The sequence below is a fragment of the Aquarana catesbeiana genome, linkage group LG08, assembly GCF_042186555.1.
Source record: "Aquarana catesbeiana isolate 2022-GZ linkage group LG08, ASM4218655v1, whole genome shotgun sequence".
Taxonomy (NCBI): domain Eukaryota; kingdom Metazoa; phylum Chordata; class Amphibia; order Anura; family Ranidae; genus Aquarana; species Aquarana catesbeiana.
Window position 1 is genome coordinate 99,899,248 of NC_133331.1, and position 21,093 is coordinate 99,920,340.

The 21,093-nt window shown below is 42.7% G+C and overlaps 1 protein-coding gene across 4 annotated transcripts in view; it reads left to right on the plus strand.

Annotated features, from left to right (window-relative positions):
* The window catches only part of ATE1 (arginyltransferase 1), a 154,684-nt gene that overhangs the window by 110,377 nt on the left and 23,214 nt on the right, over positions 1-21,093 (plus strand). For all 4 annotated transcript variants that reach the window (XM_073596226.1, XM_073596225.1, XM_073596227.1 and 1 more), the window contains one exon: positions 6,614-6,713. In XM_073596226.1, the coding sequence (XP_073452327.1) occupies positions 6,614-6,713 (100 nt within the window). The remainder of the gene's footprint in view (positions 1-6,613; positions 6,714-21,093) is intronic.

A 21,093-nucleotide genomic window follows, 5' to 3' on the forward strand; every position in this document is an offset into this window, starting at 1 on the left:
GTACGCTGGGGGTCATCATACAATTGTGACAGGGCCGTAAAGAACGTTTCCACTGAACTAGTAGCTGGGTCCTCCTGTTCCCATAACCTGTGGGCCCATGCCTGGGGTTCATTGGTCAGCAGGGAGATAAGAAAGCCGACTTTGACAGTCTCAGTGGAAAAGGTACGGGGTTGCAGAGCCAGATATAACAGGCAGGCATTCTTGAAGGATCTGAATTTCTGCCGGTCTCCAGAGAAACGTTCAGGGGTAGGTACCCGCGGTTCTGGGGGCAAAGTCAGTACCGAAGAGGCCGTAGCAGGGAGATTGGTGGAGGAGGAACCAGGATCCAAAAAGGCAGATGGTAGCATAAAATGTTGGAGTTTTCCTTCTAATTGAAGGTATCTTTCCTGAAGAACTTGGACCTCTCGTGTAAGGGTAGCAGCCTGTTGGCATAAAGTCTCTATTGGGGACGCACCTCTGCCGGCCTCAGTCATGGCTGGATTATACTGTCAGAGTCCTGGATGTGAGGCCGAATTGCAGAGGGGGCGCCCCTTGCGGCTAAGTGCAGCGTAACCCTGGGAGTGAGACAGGGAGTACGGTGCCCAAAGGTGCACGGGTTGCCAGATCGCTGTTGCTGAGTAGCAGATAGCAGGGAGCTGCTGGGGTGCGCTGGTAAGGTTGAAGGGCAACCGTGCAAGGAGGGATTCCAGGTATGGAGCCGTGGAGCAACCAGGAGCGGAGTCAGAGCCAGGCCAATGGTCATTCAGCACAGGAATCAGTCCAAGGTGAGGTACAGCAGGATAATCAGGAACAGAGAAGGTAGCCGAGCCGGGGGTCAAACACAGGAGGACGATCAAGGTACAAATGCGGAGCCGAAGAATAGTCAGGTACAAGCCGGGGTCAATGCAGGCGGAATACTGGAGCAGTCAGGCAAGCCGAGTAGTAACAGGAAGCAGATATCACAACAGGAACCAGGAACACAGGAACAAGGAAAACAGGAAGCTGATGATAATCCAGCAACCAGCATGAACCAACAGCAGGCTTATATAGGCAGAAGGGCGCCACCATGAGGAATACTGGCAGAATTACCCGTCCTACGGTTATCACCCTGACAGTACCATTGGGGGGAAGGCTTCAAAGTTTCCTCCCCCTTTGGGCCAGCATGACAAAAAGTCTATATATTTTTGACATGCTGTCCCAAGGTTACAGGATAGAGTTTTCGGATCGCCCGCCAGAAAGATTCTTTGTAACAAACCTACCAGGGGATCTAACAAAGGCTCTGGCCATGAAGAACCTTTTACAGGATCTGAGGCACCAGAGGGTAGTGATACCAGTATCCCCAGAAGAACAGGGTCAGGGTTTCTATTCACACATCTTTCTGATAAGAAAACCATCCGGAAACTTCCGTCTTATCCTCAACCTAAAACCCCTGAACAAGTCAGTCCTATACAAAAAATTTTGTATGGACTCAATTTTCACAGTCGGGAACATTCTGACAAAAGATTGTTTTATGGCATCAATCAATCTGAGAGATGCTTATCTTCATATTCCTGTAGCACCTCAGTCCCAGAAGTTCCTGAGGTTTGCGGTGAATATGGGCAAAGAGCTTATACATCTTCAGTTCAGGGCCCTTCCCTTCGGCCTGTCGTCAGCTCCTCGTATTTTTACGAAGATAATGGCGGAAGCTCTCGCCCCTCTTCGACTCCAGGGGATTGCGGTAATTCCATATCTGGACGACCTCTTTTTTGCCCCATCCAGGGAAAAGTTGCAGGAGGATTTGAACAAAACCCACAGTCATTTGGAGTCACTAGGGTGGATAGTGAATGTTCAAAAATCAAATTTCATCCCAGCTCAGCAAGTACTGTTTCTGGGTTACTTGATAGATTCGGTGGAGCAAAAGATTTTTCTCCCAGAAGAGAAAAAGATCAAGGTTCAAAGGGTAATAACGACACTACAAACAAATCAACTGATTTCAGTCCGAAAGGTTATGTCGGCTCTGGGGACATTAACCTCTTCCATGCCAGCCATCCAATGGGCAAGGCTGCATTTCAGGGCTCTCCAGAGGTTCCTTCTAAGGACATGGAACCACAGGACAGAGAGTTTGGATACAAAAATAAAGATCCCCACCAGAGTCAAACGTTCACGTTGGTGGTGGAAAAGTCAGATGGTGCTGCAAAGAGGTCTTCTTTGGTCTTTTCCGACCGGAAAAGTGGTCACAACAGACGCCAGTTTGCAGGGATGGGGGGCCCACATGTGTCATGTCCTTAGCGCAGGGAACATGGTCCCAGTTAGAGGCCCAAAAATCCTCAAATTGAAGAGAGCTGAAAGCGGTTGCCCTGCATTAGCTTTCTTCTTTCAAAACCTCATAGGTTCCCATGTCCAGATTTTGTCGGACAATGCCACTACCATAGCCTACCTGAACAAACAGGGAGGCACAAGAAGCAGGGCTCTTCACTTACTGTCAGTAGAGATTCTGGAGTGGGCGGAGAACCACTTACTATCTCTATCCGCAGTCCATCTAAAAGGCACATTAAACAAAGTAGTGGATTATCTGAGCCGACAGTTCAGGAATCAGAGTGGAGTCTGAACAGGAAGGTGTTTGCATTAATCACCAGTGCTTGGGGCCTTCCACAGGTAGACCTGTTTGCTTCAAAACAAAACACGCAGCTCCCGAATTTTTTCTCCCTTCAGAGAGACGATTGCTCTCAGGGGATAGATGCTCTGGCACATCCGTGGGATTTTCACCTAGGGTATGCTTTTCCTCCATTCAGGTTAATCCCTCTAGTGTTGAGAAAAATTCTGAGAGAAAAAGTATCAATAATTTTGATTACTCCATATTGGCCAAAGAGAGCTTGGTTTTCCACGATTCTTCAGTTGGCAATCAAAACGTGTTGGCATCTTCCGCTCAGTCAGGATCTGTTGATTCAGGGGCCAGTACATCATCCAGATGTAGGCAGGTTAAAGCTCACTGCCTGGTATCTGAGGAGCAGTTAATGAGAAGCAAAAGCTTTTCAGAACGTTTAACTGCTACGTTGCTTTCCAGTAGGAAAAAGGTGACCAGGGATATTTACGCCAAAGTACGGAAAGTCTATGTTTCTTTCTGTCATTCTGAACATAGGGAGGTTAAAGACCTAGTTTCAGTGCTGGAGTTTTTGCAAAAAGGTGCAGATAAGAATCTGGCGGTCAGCACTCTTAAGGTGCAGGTGGCCGCCTTGGGAGTTTATCTGGAGAGATCCTTATCTTCAGAAACTCTGATCATGAGATTTTTCAAAGCACTTTCCAGGTCTAGACTGGTCCCGGTGAGGCATTTCCCAAATTGGGATCTCTTGGTGGTTCTGCAAGCTCTGGCAAAAGAACAATTTGAGCCTTTACAGGCCATATCCATAAAGAATTTAACTTTGAAGACTATTTTTCTGGTCGCAATTACTTCAGCAAGAAGGATTAGTGAACTGCACGCCCTATCAGTAAAAGAGCCTTTTTTTGTCAGTTTTTCCTGATAGAGTTGTCCTTAAAGTAGATCCAGGTTTTTTGCCAAAAGTGGCAAGCTTTAGTAACAGGTCTCAGGAGATTACTCTACCAACCTTTTGTGCTAACCCTTAGGGTGCAAAGAAAGAGCAGTTTCACAGCTTGGACGTTAGACGTATCCTATTATATTATTTGAAAGTAACAGGAAGATTTAGAACTTCAGATTCATTATTTATTCTTTTTTCTGCAAACAAAAAAGGCCAACAAGCATCGAAAGGATCATTGGCTAGATGGCTTAAGACAGCTATTTCTGTAGCCTATTCTCAAATGGGTTTATCTTCCCCGCTGGGAATTACGGCTCATTCAACGAGCGCCCAGGCCACTACATGGGCAGAAAGAGCTGGTGCCACCCCAGATCAGATTTGTAAGTCGGCTACGTGGTCAAGCTACTTAACGTTTGTCCGTCATTACAAACTGGATCTCCTGTCAGCAGGGGATCAGGCTTTTGGCATAAAGGTTCTGCAGGCTGTGGTCCCTCCCTAGAGGGGTAAGTCTCTATTATCCTCTCAAGTGCTGTCCTGAAAGACGATAAGGGAAAATTCAAGTTAGACTTACCGGAAACTTGTTTTCCATGAGTCTTTCAGGACAGCAGCATCCCGCCCTATTGTTTTATATATATATATATATATATATATATATATATATATATATATATATATATATATATATATGTATGTATGTATGTATGTATGTATGTATGTATGTATGTATGTATGTATGTATGTATGTATGTGTGTGTGTGTGTGTATGTATGTATGTATGTGTGTGTGTGTGTGTGTGTGTGTGTGTGTATGTATATATATATACTGTGACTAATCATATCTTGATTATGTGTTCCAGTTTGGGGCCGGAGGTTCTCTACTACTACTGACAATGTGTGGAAAGGAGCCTCCTTTTAAAGTTTGGTGGAATAGGTGTTTCCTGTTTGCAAGGGGAGGAGTCACTCTCTCAAGTGCTGTCCTGAAAGACACATGGAAAACAAGTTACCGGTAAGTCTAACTTGAATTTTTTTTTTTTTTAATTCATAAAAATTTATTTTTTCCCAAAAAATTGCTCTTGAAAAACCACTGCACAAATACCATGTAACACAAAAAATTGTAATAATCACCATTTTATTACCTAGTGTCTGTGCTAAAAAAAAAAATATATATATATGTGTGTGTAAATATACTTAAAGTAAATTTCTAGCAAAAAATACTGATTTATACTTATGAACAAAGTGCCATAAAAAGCTTCACATTATTAAACAATGTAGAAATTCTTTATTTTTTATATTACAATTATAGGCTAGTGGACAATTAGTTTTTTTTTTTTCTAAAGTAGCGAAGTAGCTCCTGTAGTCTATCACAACTTTTTGAAGCTGCATAGGAATGCTTATTTTCAAAGCTAAATTGTGCATTTAGTTTATATCAAGAGTGTATGTCACGCCAAAAACATTGGTCCTCATTTTTAACAGCGGGGAAGGATTGGAATTCTTGTTGGGTTTTTCATCTAGCTTGACCTCCTGTCCTCCTTTCAAAAGGGGTTTGAATACTTTTTCAAGGCACTGTATTTCTTGGGAGATCAGTCACAGACTATTGTGCAAAAGTATAGAGATGCTGAAACAACATTGCTGCTTTTTCTGCCTTCTTTCCCAGAACACCCTGCAAACAAGGAGCTGGCACTACTATATGAATTGTTCAAGGCTTGTTGCTTCACAGGCCACAAACATCCAGGCCTTAAAGGAGTTGTAAAAGCAGAAGGTTTTTTTTATCTTAATGCATAATATACATTAAGATAAAAAGCCTTCTGTGTGCAGCAACCTCCCCAGCACCTCCTAATACTAACCGGAGCCCCATCTCTGTCCAGCAATGTCCATGAGTCCCTCGGCCGTCCCTGACTCTCCCGCCTGATTGGCTGAGACACAGCAGCGGCACCATTGGCTCCTGCGGCTGTCAAAGTCAGCCAATCGGGAGAGAGAGGGGGCGGGGCCGAGCGGCAGCTCCGTGTCTGAATGGACACACAAAGCTGCAGCTCGGGTGCCCCCATAGTAAGCTGCTTGCTGTGGGGGCACTCGATAGAAGGGAGGAGGGGTCAGGAGCAGTGAACAAGGACCCGAGAAGAGGAGAATCCAGACTGCCCTGTGCAAAACCACTGCAACAGAGCAGGTACGTATAACATGTTTCTCGTTTTTTTTCTTAAAAAATACTTTACAATCACTTTAAAGGAGAACTATAGGCACAACTTTTATTTTCATTTTGGATAGAGTAAGGGAGGCTTATAACCCCTGTCAGTTTTTTGCCATCTGTCCCATTGGGGAGATTTACCTTTGTTTCCTGTCCCATGGCCAAAAAAGGAAGTGAGAGGAAATTCCTGCAAATTTAAGGGAATCCCTCGGTTCTTATGAATGTTTGTTGTTCTGTTCAGGGCTGGTGCAAGGATTTTTGACACCCTAGGCAAAACCTAGTTTTGCCGACCCCTTTTGGCTCCACCCCTGACTCCACCCCCTTTGCCCTGCCCATGTATACCCCACCTTTTTAATGAAGCACCCATTAAATGCAGCCTACCATCGCCCCCCAAATGCAGCCTACCAGCGCCCATCAATTTAGCCTTCCAGTGCCCAACAAATGCAGCCCACCAGCGCCCATCAAATGCAGCCTCATCCAATGTCCATCAATGCATCCTACCAGTGCCCATCAATGAATGTTTGCTTGCTTCCATTCATTCGGGAGTCATGACCCAGACACAGTCCTCCGCCGCCGCTGCACCTCTGACACTGTGCGAACGGAGCGGTGGCTGCCTGCTGATACTGAGACTTAGTTGTTTGCTGCAGAGAGTAGGAACACTAGTGGCTGGGTGCCCTAGGCAGCAGTGCACCCTAGGCAGCTGCCTAGTTTGCCTAGTGGTAGCACCGGCTCTGGTTCTGTTGGGTTAAAGTGACTAGTCAACTTTAGCTATTGGGAAAGTATCTAGGTTATTTGCAGCAATGTGCTGTGAAATGGGAGTTTATTGCAGGCCCTAGGAAATATGAAAGAATCTACAATTTTCATAGATATTTTAGGCTGTGTTTTACTCCAATGTGCAACTGTATTGAATTGGCTGTCCTATATGGTTTTTATTCTGCCAACAGAGAAATATCATTCACCCGGGAATTACATGGGAAAGCTGCTGATCTGTGCTACTACTACCTGGGTTTCTTTATCTACTCTTGTCCTAAAATGAGGTACAAGGTAAGCAGATTGCATGTAACGTGGTTTACTGAATATATAATTCAAACAATAAATGCCATAATGTAAGGGATATAATCAACCATGTTGCAACTAATGAACAGGATAATTAGCCTAGAACAGTTATAATTCAAATTGTAACATAAACTATAAATCTTTTTTTATTTATACGGCCCATCTTGGTAGGAAGCACCATTTTACCCATAAGTGCCATTGTGAATGTTGGTTTTTATGTTTTCCATAGCAAAAATAAATAAAAAATAAAAAAATTTATATATATATATATATATATATATATATATATATATATAATGTACTGTCCCTTTTACTAATCTGGTCTATACTGTCCCAGGTGTTTCTGATCAGTTTATATTTAGCCCACCACCATAATTCATGGCAAGTTTGCTGTATCCACATTCAAGGCCTGTTTACCTTTTTAGGACCACATCTCACTGGAACGCAGTGTGGGAAACCTGCGTTCTGTGCGTGTTTCCCACACTGCGTTCAATTGTTCTGCAGTTGCCATCTGCAGTGAGTGTCAATGTTAACCCAATGGCACCCCAAACGCTTGTCCCAAAAGCAGTGCATTTGCCTGCGCCGCATCGTATGTGCAGTAGTACCATGCAGTCCGGTTCTTGTGTTTGATAAAGTAAGGCATGCACTACTTTTGTTGTGGTCTGGTGCGATGTCAGCCCTTTTAAATAAATAGGCTGAAATCGCACTGTGCCAGGAACGCATCTGGAATGCCCAGCTCATTCCTGTGCGATTCGTAGTGTGATTTGGCCCTAAAACCATTACAATGAAGGGAGAGTGTCCTTTACTGTACATGAGAAAATATAGTTGTGCTCAAAAGTTTGCATACCCTGACAGAAATTGTGACGACTTTGCATTGATATTGAAAATATTACTAATTATGCCAAAAAAACTTTTATTTAAGGATAGTCATTATATGAAGCCATTTATTATCACATGGTTGTTTGGTTCCGTTTTAAATTATAATAACGCAAATTTTAAATTATAATCACCCAAATAGGCCCTGATCAAAAGTTTACATACCCTGGAATGTTTGGCCTTGCTAGAAAAATCAGAAAAGAACAGAAAAGAAAGAGGGCGCACCAACCTAGTGCATTACCACTGATAAACTTTAATGCAGCATAAAAACAGCAAAAATTATACTCACAAACGAGCTAATAAAACCAGCTTTCAAAAGGGCGCAAAAGCGCTGTTCTGTGGATCGACACACCAGGACCTGTTGCCGAGAAGGTTAGACCGGTGCAAATGGCCAATGGCTAACGCGTTTCGGGGGAGCACCCCCTTTCTTCAGAGCCTAAGCCAACCATTGCCCGCTTAGGCTCTGAAGAAAGGGGTGCTCCCCCGAAACGCGTTAGCCATTGGCCATTTGCACTGGTCTAACCTTCTCGGCAACAGGTCCTGGTGTGTCGATCCACAGAACAGCGCTTTTGCGCCCTTTTGAAAGCTGGTTTTATTAGCTCGTTTGTGAGTATAATTTTTGCTGTTTTTATGCTGCATTAAAGTTTATCAGTGGTAATGCACTAGGTTGGTGCGCCCTCTTTCTTTTCTGATTTTTTTCTAGCTTGAATACCCATTGTTCAAACGAGGGCTGCAAGACGCTAGGTATTACTTCTCTAGGTGGCTGCACCACACGTCTAGTTCATGGACACCTAAACGCAGGAGAGATTTTCATTGTGTATGTTTGGCCTTGCTACAGACACACAAGGTGATACACACGTGTTAAAATGGCAATTAAAGCTTAATTTCCCACATCTGTTGCTTTTTTAAATTGCAGTTGGTGTCTGTGTATAAATAGTCAATGAGTTTGTTAGCTCGCCCATGGATGCACTGAGCAGGCTAGATACTGAGCAGAAAAGAACAGTCAAAAGACCTGTGTAACAAGGTAATGGATCTTTATAAAGATGGTAAAGGATATAATAAGATATCCAAAGCCTTGCATATGCCAGTCAGTACTGTTCAATCACTAAGCCTCGGTTCACACCAGAGGCGGCACGACTTGCAGGTCGCCTCACCGAGGCGACCTGCACACGACTGCCCGGGCGACTTGCAAAACGACTTCTGTATAGAAGTCTATGCAAGTCGCCCCCAAAGTCGTACAGGAACCTTTTTCTAAGTCGGAGCGACTTGCATTGCTCCCCTTAGAACGGTTCCATTGTACTGAACGGGACGCTACTTGTCAGGCGACCTAGGTCGCCTGACAAGTCGTCCCAGTGTGAACCGAGGCTTAGTAAAGTGGAACTTTAGTCAGAAAATGAAGTCCTGGTAGATCACTTCAGGCTGGCCCCTTTTGCATGTATAGCTATGTATAACATTAAAAATAAGTGCCTATATTTAAAATCCAGTAATACACTCTCACCCTGCTCTGTACATGCTCAGTTGCTCTCCATTTTTAGGCACTGCTGAGTTTGTAGAGGCTGATCTGCTGACAGCCCTAATATGGCATCAAACCCTCCAATTTTTACAGCCAAGGAAGCTGCTTCTGTTTGATCTGCAACTGCCATGGTGCTGCACAAGTGATCAACTATGACACCAGCCATTTGAGTGTTTGACAGTTTGAGGACACAAGCAAATGCGATAGTTAGCAATCCCAGCATTCCAGAAATGTAACTGTTTTTTTAAACCAACAAATCGATGAGTTTAGCTCCACTTTAGGATTTACTGCTGTTCAGGGGCTTCAGCAAAATGGCAGCTTCCACCAAGAACAAACAAGGGCAATGCTGGAGGTAATTTTCATCACACACTAATTTTGATAGCATAATTAATAATGTGAAATGTATGTTCCTTGCTAAAGAAAATAATTTTTTATCAAGTTGTTATGGGTAAAGTTCCGCTTTTAAGAAGTGGAAAATTCAGGGATCTCCTGATACCAAGCTTAGGTCAGGTAGACCGAGAGAGATTGCAGCCACAACTGCCAGAAGAATTGTTAGGGATATAAAGAAAAACCCTCAGGAGACAAACAGGCTCCTCTCGAAGAAGATGGTGTGGTTGTTTCAGGGAGCACAATACGACAATACTTGAACAAAAATGATCTGCATGATCGAGTTGCCAGAAAGAAGCCTCTACTGCACCAATGCCACAAAAAAGCCTGGTTACACACCTCACTGCTTCTGGCACACTGTAACCTGAATTGATGGCACCAAAATAGAGTTCTATGAGCACAAACCATAAACGCTATGTAAGGAGAGGGGTCAAGAAGGCCTATAGGCACCAGAATAACATCCCCACTGTGAAGCATGGTGGCGGCTCACTGATGTTTTGGAGGGAAGGGATGAGCTCTAAAGGCATGGGGAATCTTGTGAAAATTGATGGCAAGATGAATGCAGCATGTTATCAGAAAATACTGGCAGGCAATTTGCATTATTCTGCATGAAAGCTACGCGTGGGGTGCTCTTGGACTTTCCAGCATGGCAGTGAGCCTAAGCACAAAGCCAAGTTGACCCTTCAGTGGTTACAGCAGAAAAAGGTAAGGGTTCTAGAGTCGCCATCAGTCTCCTGATCTTAATATCATTAAGCCACTGGCTAGGGGGCAGTGTGGTGCGCAATCCAACGCACTGCACGGCTCCCTTTTTTTTTGTTATGTACCAACTTTATTTGAAGTGCACAAAACATACACTTCATTAGCTGCAATGTTGGGCAGTGCTAGGCTGCATTGCAGTGTGAATGGGACACATAGCAAACAATTGTGGTAAAACGTCTGTCACCACATATAGTGGGAATTGGCCCAAAATGAAATGTATTTTGTCTTCTAACTCATCTTTTCTGTATGCAGCAGACTGGGTTAGATGAGTCCTCTATTTTGTAGTGCAATTTTACCTTTCTGAAAATATTAGCTGCCTGGCTGTATTGTGAATCAGTGGTAATTTAGTGGTACTTTAATTTGCATACTTATTTTGCATACTGGTCAACTCTGATATAGAGAATGTAAAATGTCTAGACCTAGTAATGGCGAGTACGGTACGTTATATTAAGATTACCTCCAAGAAGAAAAACAAGGATGGGTGGGGAGATAAAATGATGTGTTTATCGCTTGTGTTGGGACCATTAATATAAGTCCAAATGGGGGAAGTGAGTGAGGTTCACCACCTACTCTTGGGTAGAGAATCTAGATGAGAAAAAAAGATGAGAAGGTAGAGCGGAGAAATGGGAACGAGACCTGAATTAGAAAAAGGAAGGGACACATAAGACATAATGGAGAAGACAGCTTTTTTTTTTTTTTTTTTTAAGGATGGAAGTATCTGTACTTCTCTTATTATAGGTTTCTTTTAATTGCAGTCAGAGATTTGCCACACTATAGCTTTGACATCCTGGTTATGGCAGAGGGCCTACACATGTACATGCACACTCTTCAGACTACAAATTAGCACTAAAATGCTTATAGATTTATTTATTTATTTTATTTATTTCAGGTACTTATATAGCGCCGTCAATTTACGCAGCGCTTTACATAGACATTGTACATTCACATCTGTCCCTACCCTCAAGGAGCTTACAATCTAAGGTCCCTAACTCACATTCATACATACTAGGGACAATTTAGACAGGATCCAATTAACCTACCAGCATGTATTTGGAGTGTGGGAGGAAACCGGAGTACCCGGAGGAAACCCACGCAGACACAGGGAGAACATGCAAACTCCAGGCAGCTAGTGTCATGGTTGGGATTCGAACCAACGACCCTTCTTACTGCTAGGCGAGAGTGCTACTCACTACGCCACTGATGACAAAGTATGCTGTACATGTACGTTTCATTAAGAACTACACAGCTGACAACTCATGATGATAGTTAATACCTAATTTGAACTTTTGGAAATTTCAGCAGCAAGAATTTTACCATTTTTTTTGCATGTGGAAAAGGGTGTGTGCAAAGAGATGTGGCTGCTCAGCCCATACAAAACAATGACAGGCTGATGTCAGCCACAGCTACCTGTGAGTGTTTGCAACTGTTTGTACAGCCAGCGATTTACCTGCGGCTAGAGAGAGATGATTCTGGCTGGCTGCAATCTGTTTGCATCCAGCCACAATCACTGCAGGTAATCTCTGCCTGTACAAACATCTGTGGACAGTCACAGATAACTGTGGCCTCAGCTCTGCGCATACACACCTGTTATTCCAGTCACAGGAATCCACAAATTCTTGCCACTGGAGTTTTCAAGGTATGCTAATTGTCATTGTGGCTGGAGCAAAAATCTGCTAACTACATTGCAGGTGTATAAAAACAAAAATTAGTTTGTTTTTTTAGAAAGCAGAAACAGCCTGAGATGAAAATCCTGTTCCCAACCAGCATGCTGAAGTGAAAGGATGCTTGCTCTCTGTTTGGAAGCAGTGGTCTGTCTGCAGATGCCCAACATGCCCCTGCTATGTCACAGCTAGAACTGTCCAATCAGTTTCATGCTCCCATGAGCTTTTCTGAATACAGAGCTATAACTGTGTAAGACCAATGCTAGAAAGTATCTGCTCTCTAGACTGTTTTAGGGAGCCTATAGTTCAGCACCCTTCTGCAGCTAGTGTTGTGAATGTGTACTTTACTAAAAGCTGGATGGTATACTTTATGGAATGTAACATGCTAAGACCCCCCAACTCTGCTGAGGAGGGGGCCTACAAATTGTATTTTTTTTTTTAATGCAGACATGAGTTCATTCAGGGACGATGATGTTACATAGTGGGTGTTTTTTGCTTTCAGCAGTATTGAAATGATTATCTGAAATGTGCAATCCAGCTCCAATACAGTCGTATTTACAAAAAGAGTAGGAGATATTTTTTTTAGCTCCTTTGTTTGCCTTGGGATCCTACACATCTCATATGTCTCTGCCTAATTGCATATTTCACTGAGCACAATATCTAGTCCACATGGGGTCATTCCTTCATTTGAAGTCATAATCCTGTGCCTACCCAAGTCACTTGCATTAATGGTTGGCATGCAGAACTTTAATTCCCCTTTAAAGTTGCCGTGTACTACATCTCATTTTCTAGATGCCTGTGTGTTTCGTGCTAGGTTTGTAGTCTTGAGCATGCAAGCCTGCTGGGATTTTGAGAATTCAAAGATTTGGTTTGTTTTTACAGAGGGTGAGGTATTGCTGCATACCAAGAATTCTGAACAAGAGCTGGGCTGGTGCACATTGCCCTGCAGGACCTTGGTTAGCCGCCAACCAGAGGTTCCCATTCCATGCCACACCCCATTTGTTATTCATGCCATTATTCAAATCGGTATAATTGTCCCAGAGGCCACTTTTATTGATTTCATTGGACCATTACGAATAAACAATTGTTTTCTGGGCTTTGTACCATGGATTTTAGTTACGATCAAGAGATCTATAGACTTTGCTACCCTTATTAACAGAAATTACCTGCTAAGTCTTTGCCCTTTGCAATAAATTAAAGCTGGAGCCACTTTGTATATGCCATGTCGCATAGAACTTGAGTAGAAAACCATACACGAAAATTGGTTTTCCTGACCGCCTGCGTGTTGGCCAAGTTTTAAAACCTCACACAGCTTCTGATGGCACCAGTACAGTATAAGTATGAAACTATTTGATGAAAACACAGCTTATGTGCCAGCCATAAAAAAAGTTATGTGGTGTTTTTATTTTTCAGATGAGAATTTGCTCAGATGAGAAAATAATCTCTTTTCCATCTTTTGACATAATAAGATTATTGAGCATGTTCATTGACAGAGTCTTAATGATGACACTCAAACTGGTGTAACTAATAGTAAATAAATCAGCATACTGCAGTCAGCTCAGTGTAAATGGCCAAATAACCCTTGATTAGTTGGTATGGGTTAGTGCATTTTGCTGTGATCACTATTATCCTAAAAGAAAAAAAAGGCTAAGCAGAGCGTACCTTGTTTGTCTGTAGCTCCAGGAGCATGCATGTTTAACTACTTAACCACTGAGCACTTAAACCCCCTTCCTAACCAGACCAATTTTCAGTGCTCTCACATTTTGAATGACAATTACTTAGTCATGCAACACTGTACCCATATGAAATTTTTGTCCTCTTTTTCACACAAATAGAGATTTCATTTGGTGGTATTCAATCACCACTGGGTTTTTTATCTTTTGCGCTATAAATGAAAAGACCAAAAATTCTGTAAAAAAAAAAAATACATTTTTCTTTGTTTCTTTTATAGAATTTTGCAAATTAGTCATTTTTCTTCATAAATTTTGGCCAAAATTTATACTGCTACATATCTTTGATAAAAATAACCCAAATCTGTGTATTTTATTTGGTCTTTGTGAAAGTTATAGAGTCTACAACCTATGGTGCCAATCATTGAACATTGATCACACTTGATGCACTGACGGCCTCATTTCTTGAGACACCAACAAGCCAGGAAAGTACAAATATCCCCCAAATGACCCCTTTTTGGAAAGTAGACATTCCAAAGTACTTAGTAAGAGGCGTAATGAGTTTTTTAAATAAAAGAAAAAAAAGGCGCCTCTAAGTGCAGAATTAAAACTTTTAATTTCCCCAAACAAGATTAAAAACACTTACAGAATCAAGGATAAGAAGAGGCATAACATGGATGTATGAAGCAGGTGATCCGGCATCAGGAGGTCCCAGTGTATCACAGCTCTCCAGGGATAACGATATGCAGCAGCAGAAGGTCCCAGGATAACCAGCAGGTGAACACCCCAGGCTCTGGGAACACTGGTGAAGCAATCGTGTCGTCTGAGTCAGCATGGAGCATGAATCCCGGAAATGACATCAGTGGGAGGGGACAACAACCAGCATGGACCGCAAACAGGAAATATGTCATCAAAATGGGACGCGTTTCGGAACTACTGATTGGTTCCTTCTTCAAGCCAATGACAACAGGTTTGTAGAAGCTGTGCTTCTTATAATTTGTGGGCGGAGCTGTGGGTGGGGCTATGGGCGGTTATAAGGGAAGAAAAACAATGCTGCAGCATCCCAGGAAGTAGTGTGATCCATGGGCATAGAACTGCACAGTAAACATAAAGACAGAGCGGGATGCAGACCGCACACGAAAAACGGCAAGACAAATACAGCAAGTATAAATAAGGAAAGGAACTTGAAATCAATGAAAAAATAATTATACAATGGAACAAAATGGTCAAACCATACACTGCTCCTCAGCAGATGCCACTAAAAATGAATAGTTTAAAAGATGATCACTGGATCAATATATGGGGATAACAAACAGAATAAAGTACATAGGTATACATGTGTATGCATGCATGCGTGCACAAGAAACAACCACAGACGCAAAAAAACACATAGATGAAAGAGAGAAAAAAAATGGATAGATACAAAAAACGCATAGATGCCAAAAAACGCATGGGTGCAAGAAAGAAGAAAAAATCATAGATGCAAAAACAAAAAACGCATAGATGAAAGAAGAAAAAAAAAATGCATAGATGCAAAAATAAAAAAACGCATAGATGCCAAAAAACGCATTGATGCAAGGAAAAAAAAAAAGTCCATTGGATGAATCATTATGTGCACATGCATACACATCCTATAGGATAAACAGAATACAATTGGCCAATAGAGGACATACCTAAGGGGAATATGGGCACTCTATAATGAGCATACATATCAAAATGAGGATGTAATGGTGAATGAAGTTCTAAAGTATGGCACTGATTTCAAAATCCTCATTTAACCCTCCAGGGGCCAAAACATTCAAAGAGAAAATCCAATACATCTCTCTGTGGCAAAGCTTTCGGAAACACTCAGCTGGGGGGGAGGTCTCTAGGCATCGCCTCAATAACCCAAACCATCAGTGGATTTGTTATGGTATTCGAGAGAGTGCCTAGGGACACTATGACTATAAGAAGCTCAGCTTCTACAAACCTGTTGTCGTTGGCTTGAAGAAGGAACCAATCAGTAGTTCAGAAATGCGTCCCATTTTGATTACATATTTCCTGTTTGCAGTCCATGCTGGTTGTTGTCTCCTCCCACTGACGTCATTTCCGGGATTCATGCTCCATGCTGACTCAGACGACACGATTGCTTCACCAGTGTTCCCAGAGCCTGGGGTGTTCACCTGCTGGTTATCCTGGGACCTTCTGCTGCTGCATATCGTTATCCCTGGAGAGCTGTGATACACTGGGACCTCCTGATGCCGGATCACCTGCTTCATACATCCATGTTATGCCTCTTCTTATCCTTGATTCTGTAAGTGTTTTTAATCTTGTTTGGGGATATTAAAAGTTTTAATTCTGCACTCAGAGGCGCCTTTTTTTCTTTTATTTGTTTTCTATTAGAGATTGCTTCTCTCTTTGAGTGCAGCCCTAAGTGTTTGAAGACCACTTCATCCATCCAACAAACACTAACTGCCTGGTCCTGACATTCTGAGCGCCCCTGACATACGTTTTATCTATAGTGAGTTTTTTGAAGTTGTAATTTTTTCCCACAATTCTTTGCAAAGTGAAGGGTTTTTTTCACAAATTTGTCATATTAACAGGTTATTTCCCACACACAGCATATGCATACCACAAATTACACCCCAAAACACATTCTACTAATCCTCCTGAGTATGGCGATATCACATGTGTGAGACTCTTACACAGCGTGGCCACATACAGAGGTCCAACATGCAGGGAGCACCGTCAGGTGTTCTAGGGACATAGATATCAAATATCATTTCTTGACTAAAGTGGGGGAAGATGGTAGTTGCGCTGTGATGAAGGGGGGGGGGGGAGGGAAGCTACAAAGATGACTAAAGTGGCAAAGTGAACTAAAAAAGCAGAAACGGGCCAATTGATGAATAGATCCTACATGCTAAAAGAACATGGTGGGGATGCAGTGCAGTGCAACGTAGCTGATCAACATGACATGTTGCGGGCAGACAAAGCCTAATATATAAAGGTAATCGTGAAACAGTGACTGCTTGAATATAGCAAAACAAAAATGCATATACCAACACAAATAGGGTGAATAATGACACAATGCAAAAAAAAAAATATATATATATATAATGCAAGAAAAATATATGTGGGCTAGTGCCCCATTAGCAAAAACGTGCCAGATCCTGGTGAACTACAAGTGACAAATCCCTAGGACAAACATGAATATTAGTTCTATCATCCAGTCCACAAAGCAAAAACACGTGATGAGAAACACAAAACAAGTCCAATCGTGAAGGGAGGGGGGATCTTCAGTGAGGACACCTCCGTGTTTGCAAGCCACTTACCTTACAGCTGTAAGGTGTACAGCCTGTGTTGCAAATGACCCGCAGGTGTAGACGTTCCGTGTATACAGGCAGTGACAATGATGAACATGCCAAGCGAAATATAAAAAATAAAAAGTATACAGCATGTAAAATAACTCTGCAACGACCACAGTGGAGGGGGGGCAAGACACACACAGGGGGAGGTTGCACTCACTTTCATGAAGTGAGTATGGGCATCAATCCACGAGCGCCGAGCTCGTATGCCTCCAGGGGTGTCACCAATCTGGAATCTGTCCCCGTGCCTGGAAACTGGAATATGTCCCCGTGCCTCTCTCCTCAGTGTTCGTCAGGTAGAGTAGTGATGTACAGTGTGAGGGGGAAAGAGACGCACATAGCGTGATCCCATATAAAAGGTATATTTATTTAATAAAACAAGTCCAATCAACTTACATTTAAAACAATGCTGCAGTGTGTAGTAACTACGAGCGCCGAGCTCGTCTCCTGTTGTTTGTCTATGGCAGCGTCCCGTGCTCCAATCCTAATGCATATCGTCACGTCACGTGACTTCTTCAGAGGAACCTCTTGCGCTTTTGAAGGCCCTGGAGCAGCAGGACAAAAAATTACCCCATTTTGGAAAACAAACATCCCAACGTATATTCTATGAGGCATAATGAGTCTTTTGAACGTGTTTTTTTTTTCTACAAGTTTTTGGAAAATGTGGAAAGAAAATGAAAACGCTTTTTTTTTTTTTTTTTTTTTTTTTTTTACACAAAGTTGTCCATTTATACAATATTTCAAACACATGTACATGCCAAAATTACACTTCAAAATTATGATACTCCTCCCGAGTATACCACATGTATGAGACTTTTCCATAGCCTGGCCACATACAGAGGCCCAACATGCAGGGAGCACCATCAGGTGTTCTAGGGGCATACATTTCAAATCTAATTTGACTACCTATTACACTTTTGTAAGGCACTGTAGTAGCACTGATGGGCACTGTAATGCCCCATACACACGGTCGGACTTTGTTCGGACATTCTGACAACAAAATCCTAGGATTTTTTCCGACGGATGTTGGCTCAAACTTGTCTTGCATACACACGGTCACACAAAGTTGTCGGAAAATCTGATCGTTCTAAACGCGGTGACGTAAAACACGTACGTCGGGACTATAAACGGGGCAGTGGCCAATAGCTTTCATCTCTTTATTTATTCTGAGCATGCGTGGCACTTTGTCCTTCGGATTTGTGTACACACGATCGGAATTTCCGACAACGGATTTTGCTGTCGGAAAATTTTATTTCCTGCTCTCCAACTTTGTGTGTCGGAAAATCCGATGTAAAATGTCCGATGGAGCCCACACACGGTCGGAATTTCCGACAACACGCTCCGATCGGACATTTTCCATCGGAAAATCCGACCGTGTGTACGGGGCATTATGGCATGGATGTGGCACAGATGAGAACACATTTGGCATGAATGAAGCATAAATGAGCCGTGGATGGGGCTGGATGAGCCATAGATGGGGATGGGTGGAGATGGCTAAGCATGGATGAGATGGCTGAGCAGGGATGGGGATGGCTGAGTATGGATGGCTGTGGGTATGGATGGGATGGCTGAGTAGGGATGGATGGATAAGGCTGGTTTGGGCACAGAGCAGTGCTGTGGGCACTACAGATCCTACCTGCCGAGTTCCTTCAAAAACTGTGTGCAAGTGTACCTAGAAGAATTGATGCAGTTTTGAAGGCAAAGGGTGGTCACACCAAATTTTGATTTAGATTTCTCTTCTGTTAATTTACTTTCCATCTTGTTGCTTGATAAAAATAAACTATTAATACTTCTTTTGGTGACGTGCAGTGTTGTTTTTGTGCCAAACATATCTTTTGGAATTATGGACAAAAAGTTCAACCTTGGTTTCATGAGACCATAACACATTATCCCACAGGTTTTTGGGAGGCTTCAGATGTGTTTTTGCAAAATTTAGCCGGGCTTGGATATTTTTCTTCATAAGAAAAGGTTCCTGATTTGCCACTCTACCCCATAGCCCAGACATATAAAGAATATGGCAGATTGTTGTCACATGTACCACACAGCCAGAACTTGGCAGATGTTTTTGCAGCTCCTTTAAAGAGGAAGTAAACCCTGATGGGTGTTACTTCCTCTTTGTTTCCCTGCAAAGGTAAAGCATAATGGGCTACTATGCATTGCATAGTAGCCCATTTTGTGACCCTTACCTGCAGGAGAAGCCCGCAATGTCCATTCTTCACCCCTCTTCCTTACGGGGCCACGAATTCCGGCTCTGTGACTGGCCGGAGCCACGTGACCCGCCTTTAATGGCATGACCCGAGCTAGAAACGGCACAGTGTGCCTTTTCTAACACCGGCGCATGCGCAGAAGAAATCGCGCTACGGCAATTTGCAAATATCTCCTAGACCGTGCAGGTCTGGGAGTTATTTCAACCACCTACAGGTAAGCCTTAATCTAGGCTTACGTGTAGGTTAAAGTGGTTGTTAGGGTTTACAACCACTTTAATGTTGCTGTAGGCCTCCCTGACCAGTTTTCTTCTCGTCTTTTCATCAATTTTGGAGGGATGTCCAGTTCTTGGTAATGTCACTGTTGTGCTATATTTTCTCCACTTGATGATGACTGTTTTCACTGTGTTCCATGGTATATCTAATGCCTTGAAAATTCTTTTGTACCCTTCTGACTGATACCTTTTAAAAACGAGACCCCTCTGATGCTTTGGAAGCTCTTTGTGGACCATGGCTTTTGCTGTAGGATGCAACTAAGAAAATGTCAGGAAAGACCTACTAAAACAGCTGAACTTTATTTGGGGTTAATCAGAGGCACTTTAAATGATGGCAGGTATGTACTGACTCCAATTTAACATGAGTTTGAATGTGATTGCCTAATTCTGAACACAGCTACATCCCCAGTTATAAGAGGATGTGCACACTTATGCAACCACATTATTTTAGTTCATTTTTAATCTCCCCCCCCCCCAATCTAAAAGATTTCAGTTTGTTTTTCATTTGAGTTGTACAGTTTATAGTTGTACAGTTTATTCCACATTAAAGGTGGAAAAAGTTGTGAAATTATTTATTTTTGTCAATTTTTTTTTACATCACAGAAACCTGACATTTTAACAGGGATGTTTAGACTTTTTATACCCACTCTATACCGTACCTGGCTAATGCTCTGGAAGCTGGAAATAACTTTAGTAGACACTGCCAGTCCAGTGATCTCCACTTGCTTCCGGGTCCTGTGCTGCATTCTGAACACTGGCGTTCTGCTGCTAGGCACGGGAGCCATTCAGAGAATTCCTTCCATTTTCTGAATGAATGAAAACCATTCTCTGGACGAGGTGGAGAGTGTGACATTACCGCCCCATCTCTCTACCTCGCTCACTCACAGAACTCTTTGCATTCAGATAATGCAAAGCATTTTCTAAACGGCACCTGTACCGTGCCGACCCGACCCAGAAGCAAATGGAGGTCACTGGAGTAGTGGTGTCTACTTAAGTGATTTTCAGCTTTTCGGAGCATTGGCATAGGTACATTGGTCAAAGTTGGGCCAATGTAAGGATGTATAAAATATCTGTATCTGGAATTCCTCTTTAAGCTTAACTTTAACCATAACAACTTGATAAAATGTTCTTTAGCAAGGAACTTGCGTTCCGCATTAATAATTATGCTACCTCAATTAATGTGTGCTGTAAATTGCCTCCAGCATTGTTGCTACTTCTTCTTGCCGGAGGCTGCCATTTGCTGAAGTCCAGAGCCCCTGATCAGCAGTAGCATATTGGCTAAAAATGGAGAGCAATTGAGCATGTGCAAAGCAGCATTAGATGGTGTATTACTGTTTTTTAAACCGTTTAGGCCAGGGGTCTCCAAACTTTCTAAACAGAGGGCCGGTTTATTGTTCTTCAGACTTTAGGAGGGTCAGACTGTGGGCAGTGTAAGTGGAAATTTTCCTGGCATCAGTGGGAGTAAACATCTCCGCATTTGGTATTAGGTGGCTTAATAATGCCCCATCGTTTGTACCATAGGAAGGAATAGTGCTCCATTATTGGTGTCAGTGGGAGAAATGATCCCTCATCGTTGGTGTCAGATGGCATAATATTGTCTTGTATCAGTGGAAGGAATAGTGCCCCAAAGGCCAGGAGACCACAGGTACTCTGCATTTATTTTTAATGTTTTACATAGC